General features: G+C 39.0%; 1 protein-coding gene and 1 non-coding gene across 9 annotated transcripts in view; both read right to left on the bottom strand.

The window, feature by feature from the left end:
• Positions 1-2,184: 2,184 nt before the first annotated feature.
• The window catches only part of ZNF536 (zinc finger protein 536), a 326,681-nt gene continuing 312,299 nt past the window's right edge, over positions 2,185-16,566 (bottom strand). For all 8 annotated transcript variants that reach the window (XM_004944212.5, XM_040645957.2, XM_004944211.5 and 5 more), the window contains one exon: positions 2,185-5,606. In XM_004944212.5, coding sequence (XP_004944269.2) covers positions 5,374-5,606 — 233 coding nt within the window. In that variant the 3' untranslated portion in view covers positions 2,185-5,373. The remainder of the gene's footprint in view (positions 5,607-16,566) is intronic.
• Positions 9,773-9,857, bottom strand: MIR1791 (microRNA 1791). The gene has a single exon (NR_035292.1). It is a non-coding gene; the product is annotated as a microRNA 1791 (primary transcript).

Below are 16,566 nucleotides of genomic sequence, written 5' to 3'. Positions count from 1 at the left end.
AGAGAATTTGATGAACAATTTGTGTCCACATACAATTATTCCCTTTCTTTGCACCATGATATTTCATCTTAAGACTTAGTTTGCATTTTCCATCCTCTTGGTTTCTAGCAACACCATAAAACCTTTAAAATATTAAGAAAATTGCATCTGCTGCTTCTTTGCTTTAAATACAGTGTTCAGTCTTTGTAAGTGTTACTTCATACAATAAATGAATTGCTTGCCCACCAGGTAAACTACATTTTGTTGCTGACCATATCTGTCTTTACACAACATGTAGTACACGGGCATAAATAACAGTGTGTTATATAAATAATTACATGTATGAAAGGCTGTAAAATACTGAAGATATATTCGTACTTTTACTTGCGTGAACAGTTTAAAAATGATTGCTTTGTTCAGCGTGTGGTTTTTATGTGTTGAATGGGGCACACACAGAAAACGTTTTCCAAAGTTTTTTTCCCTTTCCTCCAGGTCACACTAGCGTTATAGTTAGCAAATTGATAAGGTTCCACTGTTAAGCTTTATTACTTGTGACATGAGCCTATGACACTTTATAAAAAGAAGTAATCCAGAACAATCTCTAGGTAATTAACACCTAGATAAACAAACATAAATTTCTATATTGCATTTATTTGGACTACCACTCAAATATGCGTGAACCATGCTTTTTTAATTAAAAGATAAATCTATGTGACACTTAGCCTCAAACTTAATTATTCAGCATAGTATAATAAAAAATAGAGCCCATTAAATGTGTCTTGCTCTGTATTTCTGTATTAACAGCAAAACAGTTCACTCTGGGATCATTTAAATTTTCTTCTTCCTCTTTTCCTGCAATTTCCCTGTTCACTGAGACCTTTTCAATATAAAAAAAAATTAAAAAAGAATAAAAGTCAGCACCAATAGGTGAGGAGATGCTGAACTCCTCTCAGTCCTCATACAGCTTGGGGCTGGGTCACATTTTCAATATTATCTTATGTCACAGTTGTACTTTCTCTCCAACCTTCCCCGTGGAAACGTGATTCCCTTTTGGTGGATCACGCCAAGTGGTGATATCCAGAAACAAAAACCACAATGCTTACAAATAATTTCCCTGGGATTGTGCTTACAACACACCAGGTGAGAGTTTCATAATACTCTGTTGCAATACAGATGTTAAATAGATAGGGGAAATAAAATTCTGTTTCCAAATTGCCATAGTCAGAGGGCTTATAGTCCTTATAAAAGTTTCAACAAACAGTACCTTAAAGCTGAGAGCAGCTTTCTGACCTTGGGTGGAAAGACCTTTCTCAAGGTATCCACCATCAGCATTCTGACAGCTGCCAATCAGCTGTCTTTGAAGGAAAATCTTTACAAACTGACTCTTGTGAGACAACTGCATTTCTCTTTCAGACTTTGGTGGTCAATGCTGTGTTTCTTGGAGCAGAAAGGATCATGCACCACTCAGTGCTTGGTGCCCATTTTTACACACTTAATTTGTGCTCAAGACGAGTGGTTCCCATTAAGAGAGGGAGTGAAAGACAAACTTTGCAAAATATAAAAATTGTTGGTTAACCTCTTAGATTTGACTAATACCTTGTGTACCACAGATTTAGTTCTTTGCAGAGGAAGGTACCTTGTGATATTTGCCCTGGAGATGAGAGAATTTGTTAACAGCTCCATGATGATCCCCACACACACACACTCTACAAACCCACAGCTAACATCATCTCCTATTGCAGATCTAAACAGCTGCATAGCTGAATTTCCATGATCCTACCGTTTCATTTTTATCAGTTGTAGATAATTTTGTATATTCTTCTACTAGAGCATACAAGTTGCAGCGTAACATTATGACTGTGGGTAGGACCCGCTTCATCTTCTGTTAAAATTTCATTTTTCTCAGTGTGTTTTGCTTTCCAGTTTGTTGTCCGAGCCTTGTTCTTCCCTCCTCCCTGTATTAGCTGCAGTTTCTCAGATTTGGTGCATCTGTTTTTCAGTGTTAATCATCTTTCCTTCTTCTTCTAAGTTAAAAATCCTTTAATTTGATTGCTTTCAAATATGTAAATCAAACCATACGCAGAAAGAAAAAAGATTTGTGCAGGAGAACAGGAGGGTTCTCGCACTTGGAAATTCTTTGAAGCGTAAGCAGCTTTCTTAACAAGCATCATGGCAATAAACCTCACAATTTTCTAAAGCCAAATATATGATCTATACAAACAATTTTTTTAATGTGAAAACATGACTTTATACATCATCGTGTATGATACACACTTCAAACACTTTCAAATCAAAGCTTGATAGACCCCAACACTCCTTCTATAGTACATATGTAGTAGTATATAAAACAATTATTACTACATGCTAAAACAGATTTCCACAGTCTTTTAATTAAGCACAATATATATTATATATATATGTATATACTGTATATAGATTTGTTCAGATTAATAAGTGGACTGAGCACACACACCCAGCATAATACACTCCAGTAATTGCCTAACAACTGTGAACTTACTGACATTAATTTTTTTTTAATCTGACAAAGCTGCAGAAAATAATGTTTTTGCTGTTCCTAATAAACATAAGCAAGTAGGAAAACTTTTTTTCAGAGGTAGAGGTTTTATTGCGTAAAACACTGGATAAAACTGTACTGCTTCAAAGACATTTTTATTCTAACAGCAGAAAGAAAACAGTCATTGCTGAAAAAACAACTTTTAATACTTCTATACCAGAATAAAGTTCTGTCAACTGATGTATTATAATAATAAATAATGACCAAGAATAAACTTTAAATACAAAGTTTTCTAATTGTTACAAGCATAGCAACAAAATCCTCTACTCTATTGATCTCAGATTTCCTCCAAGATAGAAATTTTTCTTTGTGTAGGAATGTAGACAGTATTATGACCAGTATCACAGACTACAGAAGTTACAGAGAAAAAACTTGACATGTTTAGATATGAGAAGCATGATGATATTCAGAAACTGACAATGCATCACTGCTGCTGTCACTTGTTTGTATTACAAGTTACAAATGTTCTGGAAAAAAGGTCTATGTCAGAGGGGAGAATAGGGACAGTAGCACCCGACCAAATGGAATCAACACACACATCACAAGGGACAGGAGATGTTTCCAGTGTCACAAACAGAATTATTGCCTGTCGTATCTGAAAATGCTCAGAAGACACAAAAGAATACTGAAAGAGCTCCAAAAGTGCAAGAAATGGAATGTGGGGGGTGTTTGTATTTTTTTTTTCTTTTTTTTCTTTTTTTTTTTTGTTTTTTTTGCTAAGATACTGAAGGCGGCGCAAACACACAAAAGCAAGCGACTGACACAGTCACCAAACACAGTAGTGCAGTTAAAATCCTAAAGCTTACTACAGTCAGAAAGTTTCAATAACATTTCAATCCTTTATCTAGGATCATAGAAACAGTTGCATTAAGTTTATCAACTCGATTTAAGTAAGGCAGTGAGAACTATACTAGAAAAACAAGAAAAGCAGCTTGCTCTGTGCCAGATGGGTCCAAGTTACACAGTGACCTCATTTAAACTGAAACTTCAGTTGGATGACATCCTTTCCGACAGCATATGCAAACCGTATTCCTTATTAGCCTGAGATTTTTTTTCCAGTCTCAGGGTAGCGCTAAGAATTTTATTTACATTGATTGCAGTTTAGTATTTTTTGTAAACTGCTTTAGGCAGAGCTGAAGTTTTAAGGCCCTGGGGTTTTACTCTGTGCTCCCAGCCTGCAAAGAAATATTGACTTTTTTTTTTTTTTTTTAAGTCTGGATGATTTAGTTTTAGAAGAAGTTAATACTTCTCTACCATCACAATAAACAGCACCAATTTTGCTTCTATCAAAGGAAGGACATTAGAAGGCTAAAATTTTATGCCATTCAGAGAATTTCAGAATAAACCTTTAGTTATGTTTCTTTTTTTTTTTTTTTTTTTAAGTATGTGGTTCATTATAGACTCTCAAAAGCTTCCTATGTGGCAAAGAACTTAATAAATTTGGAGCATCCAATCAGTAAAAAAGCTAAAATCTGCAAAAATATAGAACACATTTGTTTACAAAAACAAAGAGATATCAGCTGAAACACTTTTCTTCATTAGAGACAAAAAGCAGAATGTTTGGATTCATAGCTTAAGTCAAGCTACTTCGTAAGAGCTTGCTCCAGAAGAAACTTCTGCACAATGTCTGTAACACTTACAAAAACTAACGCATGAAAATTAAGCACGACTGGGGAATCCTTCATTCAAGTGTAAAAACAGGGATTTAAAAGAAGTTTGAAAGAAAACAACATGAAAAGAACAGAAAAAGGAAAAGTATCAACCCTCTATGTAATAAAATTCTGTTTCTCACCAGTACCTTCTATAGATAAGGCTGACTAGTTTCACTAAACAATATTTCTATATGTTGTACTTCTACTTTTATAGCAACTTACTCCTTCATCAACAAAGAAAAGAAAGTATAAAAGCATTTCCCTCAATACTGAAGATGATTTAAAAAAAAATGGAATTACACTTCAAATCTGCAGTCACACATTGGGATGCAGATTTTTTATTTTTCTTTAAGCATTGATTCATTTGGCTGTGTATTAAAAAAAAAAAAATGAAAGAAAGAAAGAAAATGTAATATCACAATGCTTGCCAGTACAGGTCACTACTGACCCCAGCTTGTGGGCCGTCTAGGGTTTCTCCTATACTGCAGTTGCAACACCACTCGAATTGATTTTCTCTGCAATGACAGCTCCAGTCAGACTGGCACCATGGCAGTCTACCAACACATCTCATTACTATGCTAGGCAAATGACAGCAGCTGGTGTCATATTATAAAGGTGTTTTCAACAATGAAAACACAGCCCCTCAATCTTCAAGGCAACGCTAAATCCTTTAGACAGTATCATTTTTCTGTTAAGAGCATTATTTTTGGACAAAGACCACTTCAAAGTTTGAAACTGCCCTGCTTTTTTTTTTTTTAATAACTAACAACCTCCTTGCGTTTTTAGATCACTTTATTATCCCACCTACATTGTTTGGAAGTACTTGTTGCCAGGTAACAGTTTAGCAGCCATTTTCAAGGGCTGGAAATTTATTTGGCGAGCGTAATATATATACTTAAACACACCCACATATAGAATGTGTGTGTACGTAGATACATATTTAGTAGGTATATGACTGCATATGTGCATGTGTGTGTAAATATATATATATATGCACGTGTGGGCACATATATATATATAGATATATACACTTAAACATCGGGAGCATCCTGTACACTTCTGAGAGTTGGCACGCAATTCTTCCAACTGGAATGCAGCCGGCCGACCGCGGCCCTTGTGCCCGCTGAAGCCCGGTGCAGCACTGGGCCATGAGGGGCAGGCTGGGTGCTACTCCAGCCCATGGCCGCCCTCCTCGGCCTGCTCAGCTGGGCCTGCCGTACGGCCTGCCGCATCCTCCAGGCTCCCTGGAGCTTCTGAGTCCGCCCGAGAGCGCTTGAACCTGCGGTCCGGGTACTGGCTGTTGTCAAAAGGCATGCGATGGACACAGAGGACGTGGGTCTTCAGGTTCCCCTTCTGGGAGGCACTGTACGGGCAGTATCGGCACTGGAAAGGCCGGTGACCTGCACAAATGACAAAAGGACTGTTAGTTCTTCACAGTTTGTACAGTAAAACACCCCACCAGAAAGCCCACCCGCGGAAGGAAATCGCTGGGTCTTTTCAGTGAGAATAAGAAATTCGTGCTTCTTGATCTTCGCCTGTTAAAAGAAACCTTGTTTTAAAAAGTCCGCGCTTCAGATTTTCCAGAAAAGTGCAGTTATTTCTCTCTTCTCACGCCCAGCTGTAAATCCATCAGCCAGTGATCCAAACTAAACTCTTGTAAATATGGTGCTATCGTGTGCTAGACTGCCTTCCCTTATACTTGTTAATTATCTTTTTTATTGAAGTGCAATTCAGGGATGACAGTGTGCAGACCCTCTGTCTAATAAACATACTTTGTCTTTGGGTGGGTTTCTGAGTCAAGAACTGTATGTTTTATTTTAATCACGCAGATTACTTTTTAATGGAAAGAAATAATGGACTGTGATAACCAAGGCCTCAAACCCGCAAACATTTACTCCGGTGAGATTACTCCTGCGAGTAAAGAAACGCGAGCACAGAAGTGTGTGCTGGGCTGGGGCCCAAGGTTATCACCAGCTTTAAAATAAAATGTCTAAGCCAGATTAGAAAAGGAATGTTAATGCACAAAATCTGATAGATGCACTTCTTGTGTGTGAAATAGCAGCCGGCTGCAAAACGCAGGCATGAATGAAAGATACCGCTTTTTAGTAACTCTATCGATGAGCTCTCCCATATTTTTCAGATTATTGTGACTTTGAGTCTTCATGCTGTATCTGGTTTTGGAGGTTATGTTTCAGCAATCACATTTCAACCTATGCTGGGAAGTTGTTGATGTGTTTTACTGGAACTTTATGAGCTTTGTCTCTCAAATTAACTTAAATCAGGACCATCTGAGGTCAAATGTGCTTAGCTTGCTTTAATTTGCTCAAATAAATGAATAAATAAATGTGCCAGACCATCTACATAAAGCCAGGATAAGTGAAAAACAATACCCTATCTCCAAACGCAAAGAGCACATTTTCTTCTGCATTTGTGGTACTATCTAGCAGGCACAAACCAGATGCTCACATAGCACAGGACTACACTTTCCACTCTGCGGGAAGGAGCTGGGACCATCTCACCTCCATTCTAGGTGGGATTTTAAAGGAAAAGAAAAAGGATGCAACACACTGGTGCCATACTGCTTGTACAGCACTGAGAATGCTCCTACAGCCCTCCTGGCTTGGAAAACAGATGGGTTAGATTCATACCAGCAGGAATATCTCTAGTGGAGGAAATTCACCTGAACTAGCACTAGCTATTCGTGTTGCTCAAACAATCTGCTATTTTTACAGCATAGCAAAACCACTACTTGATGGTTGAGCCCTCCAAAACACACTGCTTGCTTCTCAGAGGAAAGAAGCATCAAGTCCATTACATAGTTAGAAAAGCCCTATGCCTCAGGACTACAGTCAAGTTTCCTCTTTCGAGGACAAAAGGCGCCCTCTCCACCCTTTGCTTTTACAAATTGAAGACTGCCAGTAGGGTGACCACCCCTCAGGACATCCAACTTGCCCATTTATGCATAAATCTGGGGATGGAGTTGGTTCTCTCCTGGAGTAAATAAAGGCATTTCCTTCAACAAATTCATAAGAATAAAGATAATGACATCTGCAAGTTGCTGATCTTTACAAGGCTAAATTTCAGTGGAAAATTTTGTATCAACAGCAATGGAACAAACAAACAAACAACAAACCTCTACATAGATAATGTTACAGAAAATGGATTTGGCTCTTATAGAAAAAAAAATCAACTGGAAGATATGAGGAAATAGTCAAAGGAGATTGAAAGCATCCCTAGGGCCTTCTAGAATCAGTCCTAAAATCAATACAGAACCACAAAATGCTTGAAATATTTAGAATATAATAGCTTTGAAAACTGGAAGCACTCTCAAAACTGTCCGAGTGTGAAGAAGGTCCAGAGAAAATCTGATTTTAGAAAATCTAGAAATAGTTGAAAACTCAGAAAATAAAATAAAATAAACAATCATTACTTTTTCTCCTTTGACTGTCAGAAATTGAAATAGTCACTGGAATTCGCAACTCAGTTCCAGATTCTTTAATTCCTCCTCCTTTTTCTCCCTCTTGGATAAAGATGTGTGGTATATTCTCCTGAAACACCTGGGACAAAGTGGATGAAACGTTGTGTAAAGGGAAGAAGGCTTGCCCTGTGAAGGACTGAAGTGTTTTTTTCCTTTCTGTCTGCCACCATCACATTCACCTATACACTCCTGCATTCACACCAGCAGCACCAACTCCATTCCAGTATTTCTTCTTTCATTTGACCATCTGATGACTGCTCCCCTTGCTAAGAACAGATGAACTGCTAACCTGTGACTAATGGTAAAACTTGCACTCAAGTCTTATTTACTTAATTCCTACTGATGTAGATGTTTTGCAAAAAGCAAAAGATATTCTGGCATTTGGACCATCTTATATGCTGGGTGTACCAAAGAAGACATATGTCCTCAATCACTGCTCCGATCAGCAGCATGCAGGGAGTGCACACACAATGCCATTGGTACAGCGTGCACAGTGCTCACACTATAAAATACCTCAGGCACCATATAGCATGGAAAAATTTGGACTTTTCCAGCTAGAATGAGTAGTGCTCGCCAACAGCATGAGATCTCACCAAGCAGCTCTTAGTGCTTTGGCCATAAGTAGCTACCATTAAAAGGCCAACACATTCCTAACTATCCCCCACAAATTTTAAACAAAGAATCCACAAGTGTTTGATGGAGCTAACAACCTCTTATGTGCCAGAGTAAAAGCAAACTCTGCCCACCTCCAAACCAAACTCAAGCCTGTGCAGTTCTGTGTGGAGAATGTCATCTATTAATTCATTGAACTTTAATAAATCAGACAATATAAAACACACCTAGAAGGATTCAGTTCTGCATCACCTCCCCCACAACTTACTTTTTCAGGCCATCAAAATTTCACATCCCTGCCTTGTGAAAAGTAAGTACACAATAAGTTAATTTGTATTGTCACTATGCAGTACAACTGTGGTAAAGAGCACATTCATTTTTAATCCGATATGAATAATATATAAATATGTATACAGAGTGAGGGTCATAGGAAAGCAAGCGGTACATTGTTTACAGCAGAAGTAGTACAAAAACTAGAGATTATTTTCACTTGCAAAGATAACAATATCTGCAATTTGCTTGTAACTAAGGGGTAAAGGAAAATACCCATTTCTCTTAGGTAGCCCATCCATTAATTATAGCTCAAAAACTTGTTGTGGGCAGAAGGCTCTTAAAATAACCCTTTCCAGATAAGTTGGCAATAAATTTATAACGTTTTATCTATCAGTGTTCGGTAGGTTCTTTCTTAGCAAGCAATGGTTCGTATATATTTTACCCACTACATATCTTCCAATAAAATTATATGAAAGCCCTCCAAAAACAAAACAAAACAAAACAAAACAAAAGAAAGCTTCCCGATATTTCAGGAGATAATGCGTAATGCATTGCATTTGTAGTAAGGATAATTAGACAAAAGGCAGGCCAACAACAGGAGCGAATTACGGTCCATCTTTCACAGATAAAAAAGTGAAGATAGAGGACAATGTGTTGTTTGCAGCTGAAATAATCCTGTTGTGGAGTAACATGCTATGAAGTACGTGACCCGAGCGTGTAAAGAGACTTAGTAAATCCTCTGGACTGATGCTCAAATTCTAAGGAAACTGAGCCACAGAAAATAATAACAACAAAATAGTTAAGCTGACAACAGCAGTGGCTGGACTCAAAGAACAGTAATATTTTAAGGTGGTACGGATTGCCCCAAGAGGGTTGATTAACTCCAGCTCCTGCTGAAGCCGGTTCTTTGAAGTGGTCCAGACCTGCCTGGGTAAGGTCCAGCATGGACAGCAGTGCTGAGGCAGCTTGGGCTGCCCCTCATTTTACCTGTACCTGGAGAGAACCAGGAGCCAGAATGGAACATGCCTTCTGGTCAGAACAGAGAACCCTTTGTGGGATGATTATGTAGAAAAATCCCTTAATGTCTGAAAGTAGTCCGCCTTTTTAAAAAAATATGCTGCTTTGTTAATTTAGGCTTTGAGGAAAAAAAAAAAAAAAGTTTGTTTTCTTTCTTTCAAGTTTGTGATCTGATATGTTGCTTTGTGACACATCACGTCAGCCTGCATCAGTCACATCGCGTTAGGTTTCATAACATGGCATGACTGATGCAGCCCAACATGGTGCTTCAACCGAATGGAGTCAGAAAATGCAGCTTTTCGGAAAGCCACGGATCTCAAAGTCTGGCTTTTTTAATGACAACTTAAAGGAGAATATATTTAAAGCAGGAGCCTGGGATTTAAATAAAGCTACTACCCATAACTGAGTTGTTAAGGATTGAAATGTTTGCCAAAACTATTTTACTTTATTTTATCTTAAAACTCGAACAGTAGTATTGAAAAACATAAAAACTCAATGTCAACGTAGTGTCATTGGGTTACTTACTATAATCCAGACTGCTGATAGTTACTAATTTATTAACTTTGATGTGGGTCCGTTAAGATTAACACAAAGGAATACACAAACAACGGAGAGAGGAAGAGTGATGAATGCTAAAGTCTTTCTCATTAAAAAAATCATTTACATGGTCAAGCTGCATTAATTCTCCACTTCTAAAAATATTTGATCAGCATCCAAATTCTATAAAAATTTCTGCAAAGAAACATCTTATTTTTGTGGTATTACAGGCACATATGTAGGGGGTTGCACTAAAACGTAAAAATGGGCATTGGACTAGTCATATGAATAAGATCAGGAATTTATTCCAGATTGTTAAAAGTGTACTAATCACAGCAAAATCATGGCTTTCTCCCAAAGCAGCAAGAAAACGGTAATTTGAAAGAAAAATGCCAATAATACATCACACACAAGCCGTCTGTTGTCCCCACTACACCACTTTTTATTATATTGCGTATGTGTACGTATATACACACAGATACGCACATACAGACTCACCGACACACAATTCAATGCATAAATTTAGGGGAAAAAGCAGAAGAGCAATAAAATGATGAATAGAAAACAAATGCTGTGCAATGTACTATAAATTATAATTAAGTTCTGAAAAAAATGTGGTTCTTAGATATGACATTTGTTCCCTTAAAATGCAAAAATGGCTGTGATTATCTGACAGAATGTTTTCCATAGATGGCCAATGGCTATAACATTTACTGCGATGCAATACAGCAAACTCATTTCAGTTTTCTTTGCTTAGTTTAAGAATATCCTTTTGGTGAAAATCGGAAACAACAGCCATTAGCTCTTTAAAGCAAATAAATGACTCCATCACTGAGAGATATCTGAAAAGCCTCAAAGGTCTGAATTTCTTGGAGGCAGATCTCTGCAGTTCAGATGTTGGACGCCAGAGGTCTGGACCCTCCAGGGGCTGCTGTGCCAATCCCACACGACAGGGACCACCTCAGGCTATGGCCGGGCACTCTCAGCCAGGACCAGGATGGATGGCACCAACATGCCCCATCCCTCAGCACTGCTGGTGTAATCACACATTTCTCAGCCACTCCAAAGCCCCAGTAATGATGGTCAGCCAGAAGTCATGGCTTTCTCAGACCAGAAACACTGGATCCCAGGCATGGCAGTGAGCACTGCCATTTTAAAGCAACACTCTCGTAACATAATAACAAGCAAGGGGAGAACTATTTTCATTTAAATCTTGGCTAGTGTGATTTCCTTTTTTTAACATATAAATTTTCATAAATACATTTACTATCCACGGCAAACATTCCAAACCCTGTCTGTATTACCCATGAGAGCAGAAAGGCTCTAAAGCAACCATTCTGATCTGGAGCATCACAGTATGGATGGGAAAATGCTGAATAAATATATTTGTCCAATAGACAATAATGTCTCTGATTGAGCCATTCCATTTTATTGGTCTCAAAATATGCATTTCATGAAACTCCCAAAATACCAGGCAAATTAAGTACGTCCAATCAGGTTCATATATGTAATAAAAGTTTTTAAACAACAATTCAAAAGTATATGCTTATTCACATACAGGTCCAGCACAAAACAAGTTGGCCTTTTGGGAAAAATTACAATATTCTGCAAAGTTTATATGTTTATTGGATAAGAAAAAGAAAGGAAATTAAAATTTAAAAACTCTTTATCTTATGTTGACCAGGAATAGCTGTACAAGCTAAAAGCTTTGTCTAAGGCTTTTTCTGATGACTTACTGTAGAAATATACACAATAAAAAGCATACATATCTGCATTTTAGGTATGCCTGGGCACATTTTCACATACCAAAGCTAAGGCTTTGGGGTTGAGTATTTGCTGTGAGATACAAAAAGCAACCCTCTAAACATCATCTATTCAAGCACATTCTTTCATTAATCACAGACTCAATCCTACAGATAGTCCTAAAGGAAACTGAAGGAACTGCTTGTTGTAAGAGGCACCAGACTATGCCTCACCCCGTATTACTTAAAACACTTCACACAGAAATCACATTACCTAAATTACCCCTAGAGAATACAGAGCAGATGCTTCCAGGGGCAGAGTTTTAGACGAGGACGAGGACGAGGACGAGGACGAGGACGAGGAGAGGAGAGGAGAGGAGAGGAGAGGAGAGGAGAGGAGAGGAGAGGAGAGGAGAGGAGAGGAGAGGAGAGGAGAGGAGAGGAGAGGAGAGGAGAGGAGAGGAGAGGAGAGGAGAGGAGAGGAGAGGAGAGGAGAGGAGAGGAGAGGAGAGAAGAGAAGAGAAGAGAAGAGAAGAGAAGAGAAGAGAAGAGAAGAGAAGAGAAGAGAAGAGAAGAGAAGAGAAGAGAAGAGAAGAGAAGAGAAGAGAAGAGAAGAGAAGAGAAGAGAAGAGAAGAGAAGAGAAGTTGTTTCTGGGCGTTTTACATTAAAAAAATAAAAAAGTCATCCACAAAACAACAACTAACACCCTCCATTCATTGGAACAAATGAAACCCTCAGATACACATGCGGCTTTCTTGAAATGTAAAGCTGGAGTCTGTCCTTGATTTAGTATATTGCACAGAATTCAGTTTTCCTGTTTCAACGTACTGATGATTTGACAATGTCAGGGAAAAGCAAAAGTTGATGCTAAACTCTTTCTTTAGTATGCATTATTTAAAGATCAACTTAATGTTACATATTCCCCCCAAAACAAGGATTGCATTTAAAGTAATAGTTCAATTCATGACTGAAAAGCTCGCACCCACTGTCACCCACAGTATCTCTTTTGAAACCAAAGTAGAGAAAAATAACCCTCAAAACTTGATATGCAAAACAACCAAAGGGAAATAAGTACAACACAACTAAATGGGCATTCATAATAAAGAGAAACAAGCAGAAAATGCTAACGCTTTCCTTTATACATCCTTTAACTTATTAAAAACTTAGTCACAAAATTATGGAAAACAACAGTAATTAAACAGTCGTTACCTCCGTTATATATACGGTGTGGAAATTATTGCTGTTTGGATGTAGACTGAGGAACTTGCTGTCCCTTTGCAGTACACTAAATAAAGACTATCACAAAAGCATTTGTTTCCAATAATATAATGGTGAGTTGTGATGTTTGGGAAGAGAAACTTCTTGTATTTCTTGAAAAGAGGACGAAACAGCAGCATTATTCAGCTTCAGACACTCAGCACAAACTTTATTTTTCAGAGTAACCTCTTCACACAGGATCTTCTGATTAAGAAGGTAAAGGGATCTTGGGGGAGGGAGGAGGGGGGAAAGGAGCACCACCAGCTGAAAGGTTCTCTTCAACACATACAAAACATTATTGTATCCTGTAAAACAAGAATTGTCCTGAAAAACACCTTCAGACTTTGTTCTCTAAAGACTCGTACATTTTAAGCAGTGGCCACACAATGCAGTGCCCATGCCCAGCAGCACCGGCTTGGTTTTGGACATGACAACATGAGTTACGAGCCCAGTGCCTCAGTGCACCCCAAACGAGGTTAGTGGGAATGCTGTCATTGATTGAGCTCGAAATGTCAGACTATCATTGTCCCACGCTTTGGTAAATTTAATTACATTTAATTTTTCATATTTATTTACTTTAGTTTATACACATAAGTGGAGGACAGAGTTCTTATCAAGGGCACTCAGTGCCAGTCGTAAAGAGTAGGACACCTCTGATTGAATTTACAATGGCAAGAGTTACAAGAATTCATGAAATCTTCACTTGCAACCCCCTTCCAAACCCTAAACTCACACTATTTGGCCAAACAAACAAGTATTAACCTGCAGCTGTGCCTCATTCTCATAGCAGCTCTTATTTTTCCAAAGCCCAGAGGCAAGGCTTCTCCATCCCTGCATCCCTGCCCTGGGGCTGCTCCACACTGGGATGGAGTGCTGGGCACATCTCCAGACAACCTTCTTCCTTCATGCCTGCTGGACCCAGGAAGGCTACAGTCAAGTTAATGTGTTTTGAAGGCAAGTGGCAGGATAGTCTTTAGTATTAAGAAACCCCAACTTCTTCTGCTTATGAAAATTACATCTTCAGAGTCCCACCTTTGTTTTTACTTACATATTTCAGTTAATTGCTATGCCTATTCACTCCTCTGCTTGTCTTAATCACATAAATAACAGTGCGTTCACATTTTAACCCCCTTGAGGGAAATATTTCGGTTTTCCTACTAGGCCATTCACAAGTTTTCTGTCTAATGTTCTGTCATATTTTTTAATTGTCTCAGTAAATATTTATTATTTCAGGAAGCATTTAAGACTTCCAGAATGAAGCTCTTTTTTTAATTTAATGTAGCTGCGATTTCCCAGAATAAAAGCTGTACTGGTGGCACTAAGATTTTGGTAAAATATCAGGCAGTTCAGAGGTGTTAATAGGCAAGGTTTTGTCAATGACTATATTTTGCTACCAAATAGCTTTTATTTTGCCTACCAATTCATAAAGGCAATAGCATTTGCTTTTTTTACTTTGGGCAACTGTCTTGGGCTTATTTATTATATTTGGGGGAATGGGGTTTTAAAAAATCCCAGACTTAGCTTTCTCAGTTTTTCCTGCCCACATGTCATGACCTCAGCTGGCTTGCATCAGGCTCTGAGCAGCCTGCCCCACATGAACAGCTGCCCCCATGCATGCAGCAAGGTGACAATCAGGAACCTTCCACCAGTCACTTAAATTTAGGGAGATTGAGAGGTACATGGTGTAAGGTTTGCTGAACTGGGACCCAAAGCTAGAATAATTGCTTTCTGCATGTATAATGCCAAGTAGGATAAGCATGTTCTCCTTTAATTGCAGCTGTTGCTTTGTTATGTAACTGGGGTAATTTAGGTGGTATTTTGTCACATTATAGCTTGTCATGTAACTCATGATTCTCTATCTACAGTGACATGTTAGTAAAGAGACTGAGGAAAAACAAAACACTAAGTAAATAAATATCCAGCTTACTAATAGCTAATACTGCAAATTATCCAGGAGTAGCTCACAACCCCACTAATCATTCCATAAAACACTCCTGTGACCTGCTTATGGAGTTTTGCAAGCAAGGCCTGCAGCACGACTGTGGCACCCCGAATCACTGCGGTGCACTGCAGTGGCCCTACCAGCCTGCACTGCACACATGTGCACTTACACAGAGAATATTTATTTTTTATCATTACCCATTCAATGAATCAGGAGCTGCAACAGTAAAAATTAAAAGTCTGCAAAGAGTAAATCGAGCATTAACTTTTCGGGACCTCTTCCTCTGGAAAGTACTGTTGATGTTGTCATAGAAAAAGTGTCTTTTTTATTAAGTCACAAAGGAAATGCTTTCTTCCCTTCTCCTTTTCTTTTCTATAAAAGGCTCTCTAAAATGAAAGGTGTCAGACTTTGCTTTTTCTTCTTGGCATGATCCAGAATGTATAGCTGAGGAATGACAGATGTCTGCAACCAGCTGCAATGAAGCATGCTAAAGTTTCAGTCTAATCCACTTATTTCACTGCAGTCACGTAAACCAAAACAAATGGGCAGTGCCTTACATTATAAAAACACAGCAGCATTACTTTGTTGCATAATGTAGCTGATACGCCATCTTTTTATCATTTTTCCTACTGCAGAAAGAATTCACCTCTTTATTAAAAACAGCCCCTGAAAGTTCTCCCATTCTGCTCTCCTCTATTTTTTCCTTTTAGTGTCACAGCAGTCTCGCGATGCCCCGTGCATTACTCAATACACTGCCATTAGAAAAACACGATAATATTTTTCCAGGAAGGCTGCTTTTGCTTTTAAAACGGCAGTCTCATTCAGAAGCCACGAGGCCTGATTCTGCTCTCTCACCCTCTTTACGAGCCTGCTATGCTCACACCTCCGTGCTGCTCTCATCAAGGTCTGCACCAGACCCACCGCCATAGTCGTGCTGGTGGTAGAGCAAGTACGCCACGTGCTCGCCCTTCTTCCTTCCACTGATCAAATGGGAATGCCTGTACGGGCACAACTAACAAGGCCAGGCTTGCTGCTTTGAAAAAAATACCCAGTTTTAATGAGGGGGAAGAGCCTTTGCCCACCCACGAGCGCGCGGCCTGGTGAGTCCCTTCGGAGCGGCCCTGTGGGGCAGCGTGAGGCGAGCGAACATGGTGCCGCTTCCTGCAGGGGGAAGCCCTGCTGCCCCCGCATGTAGCATACAACCTCGTGAACCCTCCCTCCTTTAATCCTTGTAAGGGAACAGAAAGGGTAAGGAGGCATGTGTTTCTCCCCCTGCCAGCAGTTTCAACAGCTGTGAAGCACTCTTTCAGCGCAATTCATAAAAAAAGATGTGTTGGATTTCGCCTATGGCAGAATGGCGTACGATTTCTGGCCCTTCAGGCTAAAACAATAAATGCAAAGAGGAAAATTTGAGATTTCCCCCCTTAAACTTCCCACAACAACCTCAGCAAAACCACATGACTTGTCTTGTACAATCTCCCTGGTGTTTTCAGTGCTACTT

This window comes from Gallus gallus, chromosome 11, assembly GCF_016699485.2.
Source record: "Gallus gallus isolate bGalGal1 chromosome 11, bGalGal1.mat.broiler.GRCg7b, whole genome shotgun sequence".
NCBI classification, from domain to species: Eukaryota; Metazoa; Chordata; class Aves; order Galliformes; family Phasianidae; genus Gallus; species Gallus gallus.
The sequence above is the reverse complement of the archived record's forward strand: the minus strand, read 5'-3'. Positions and strand labels throughout refer to the sequence as shown.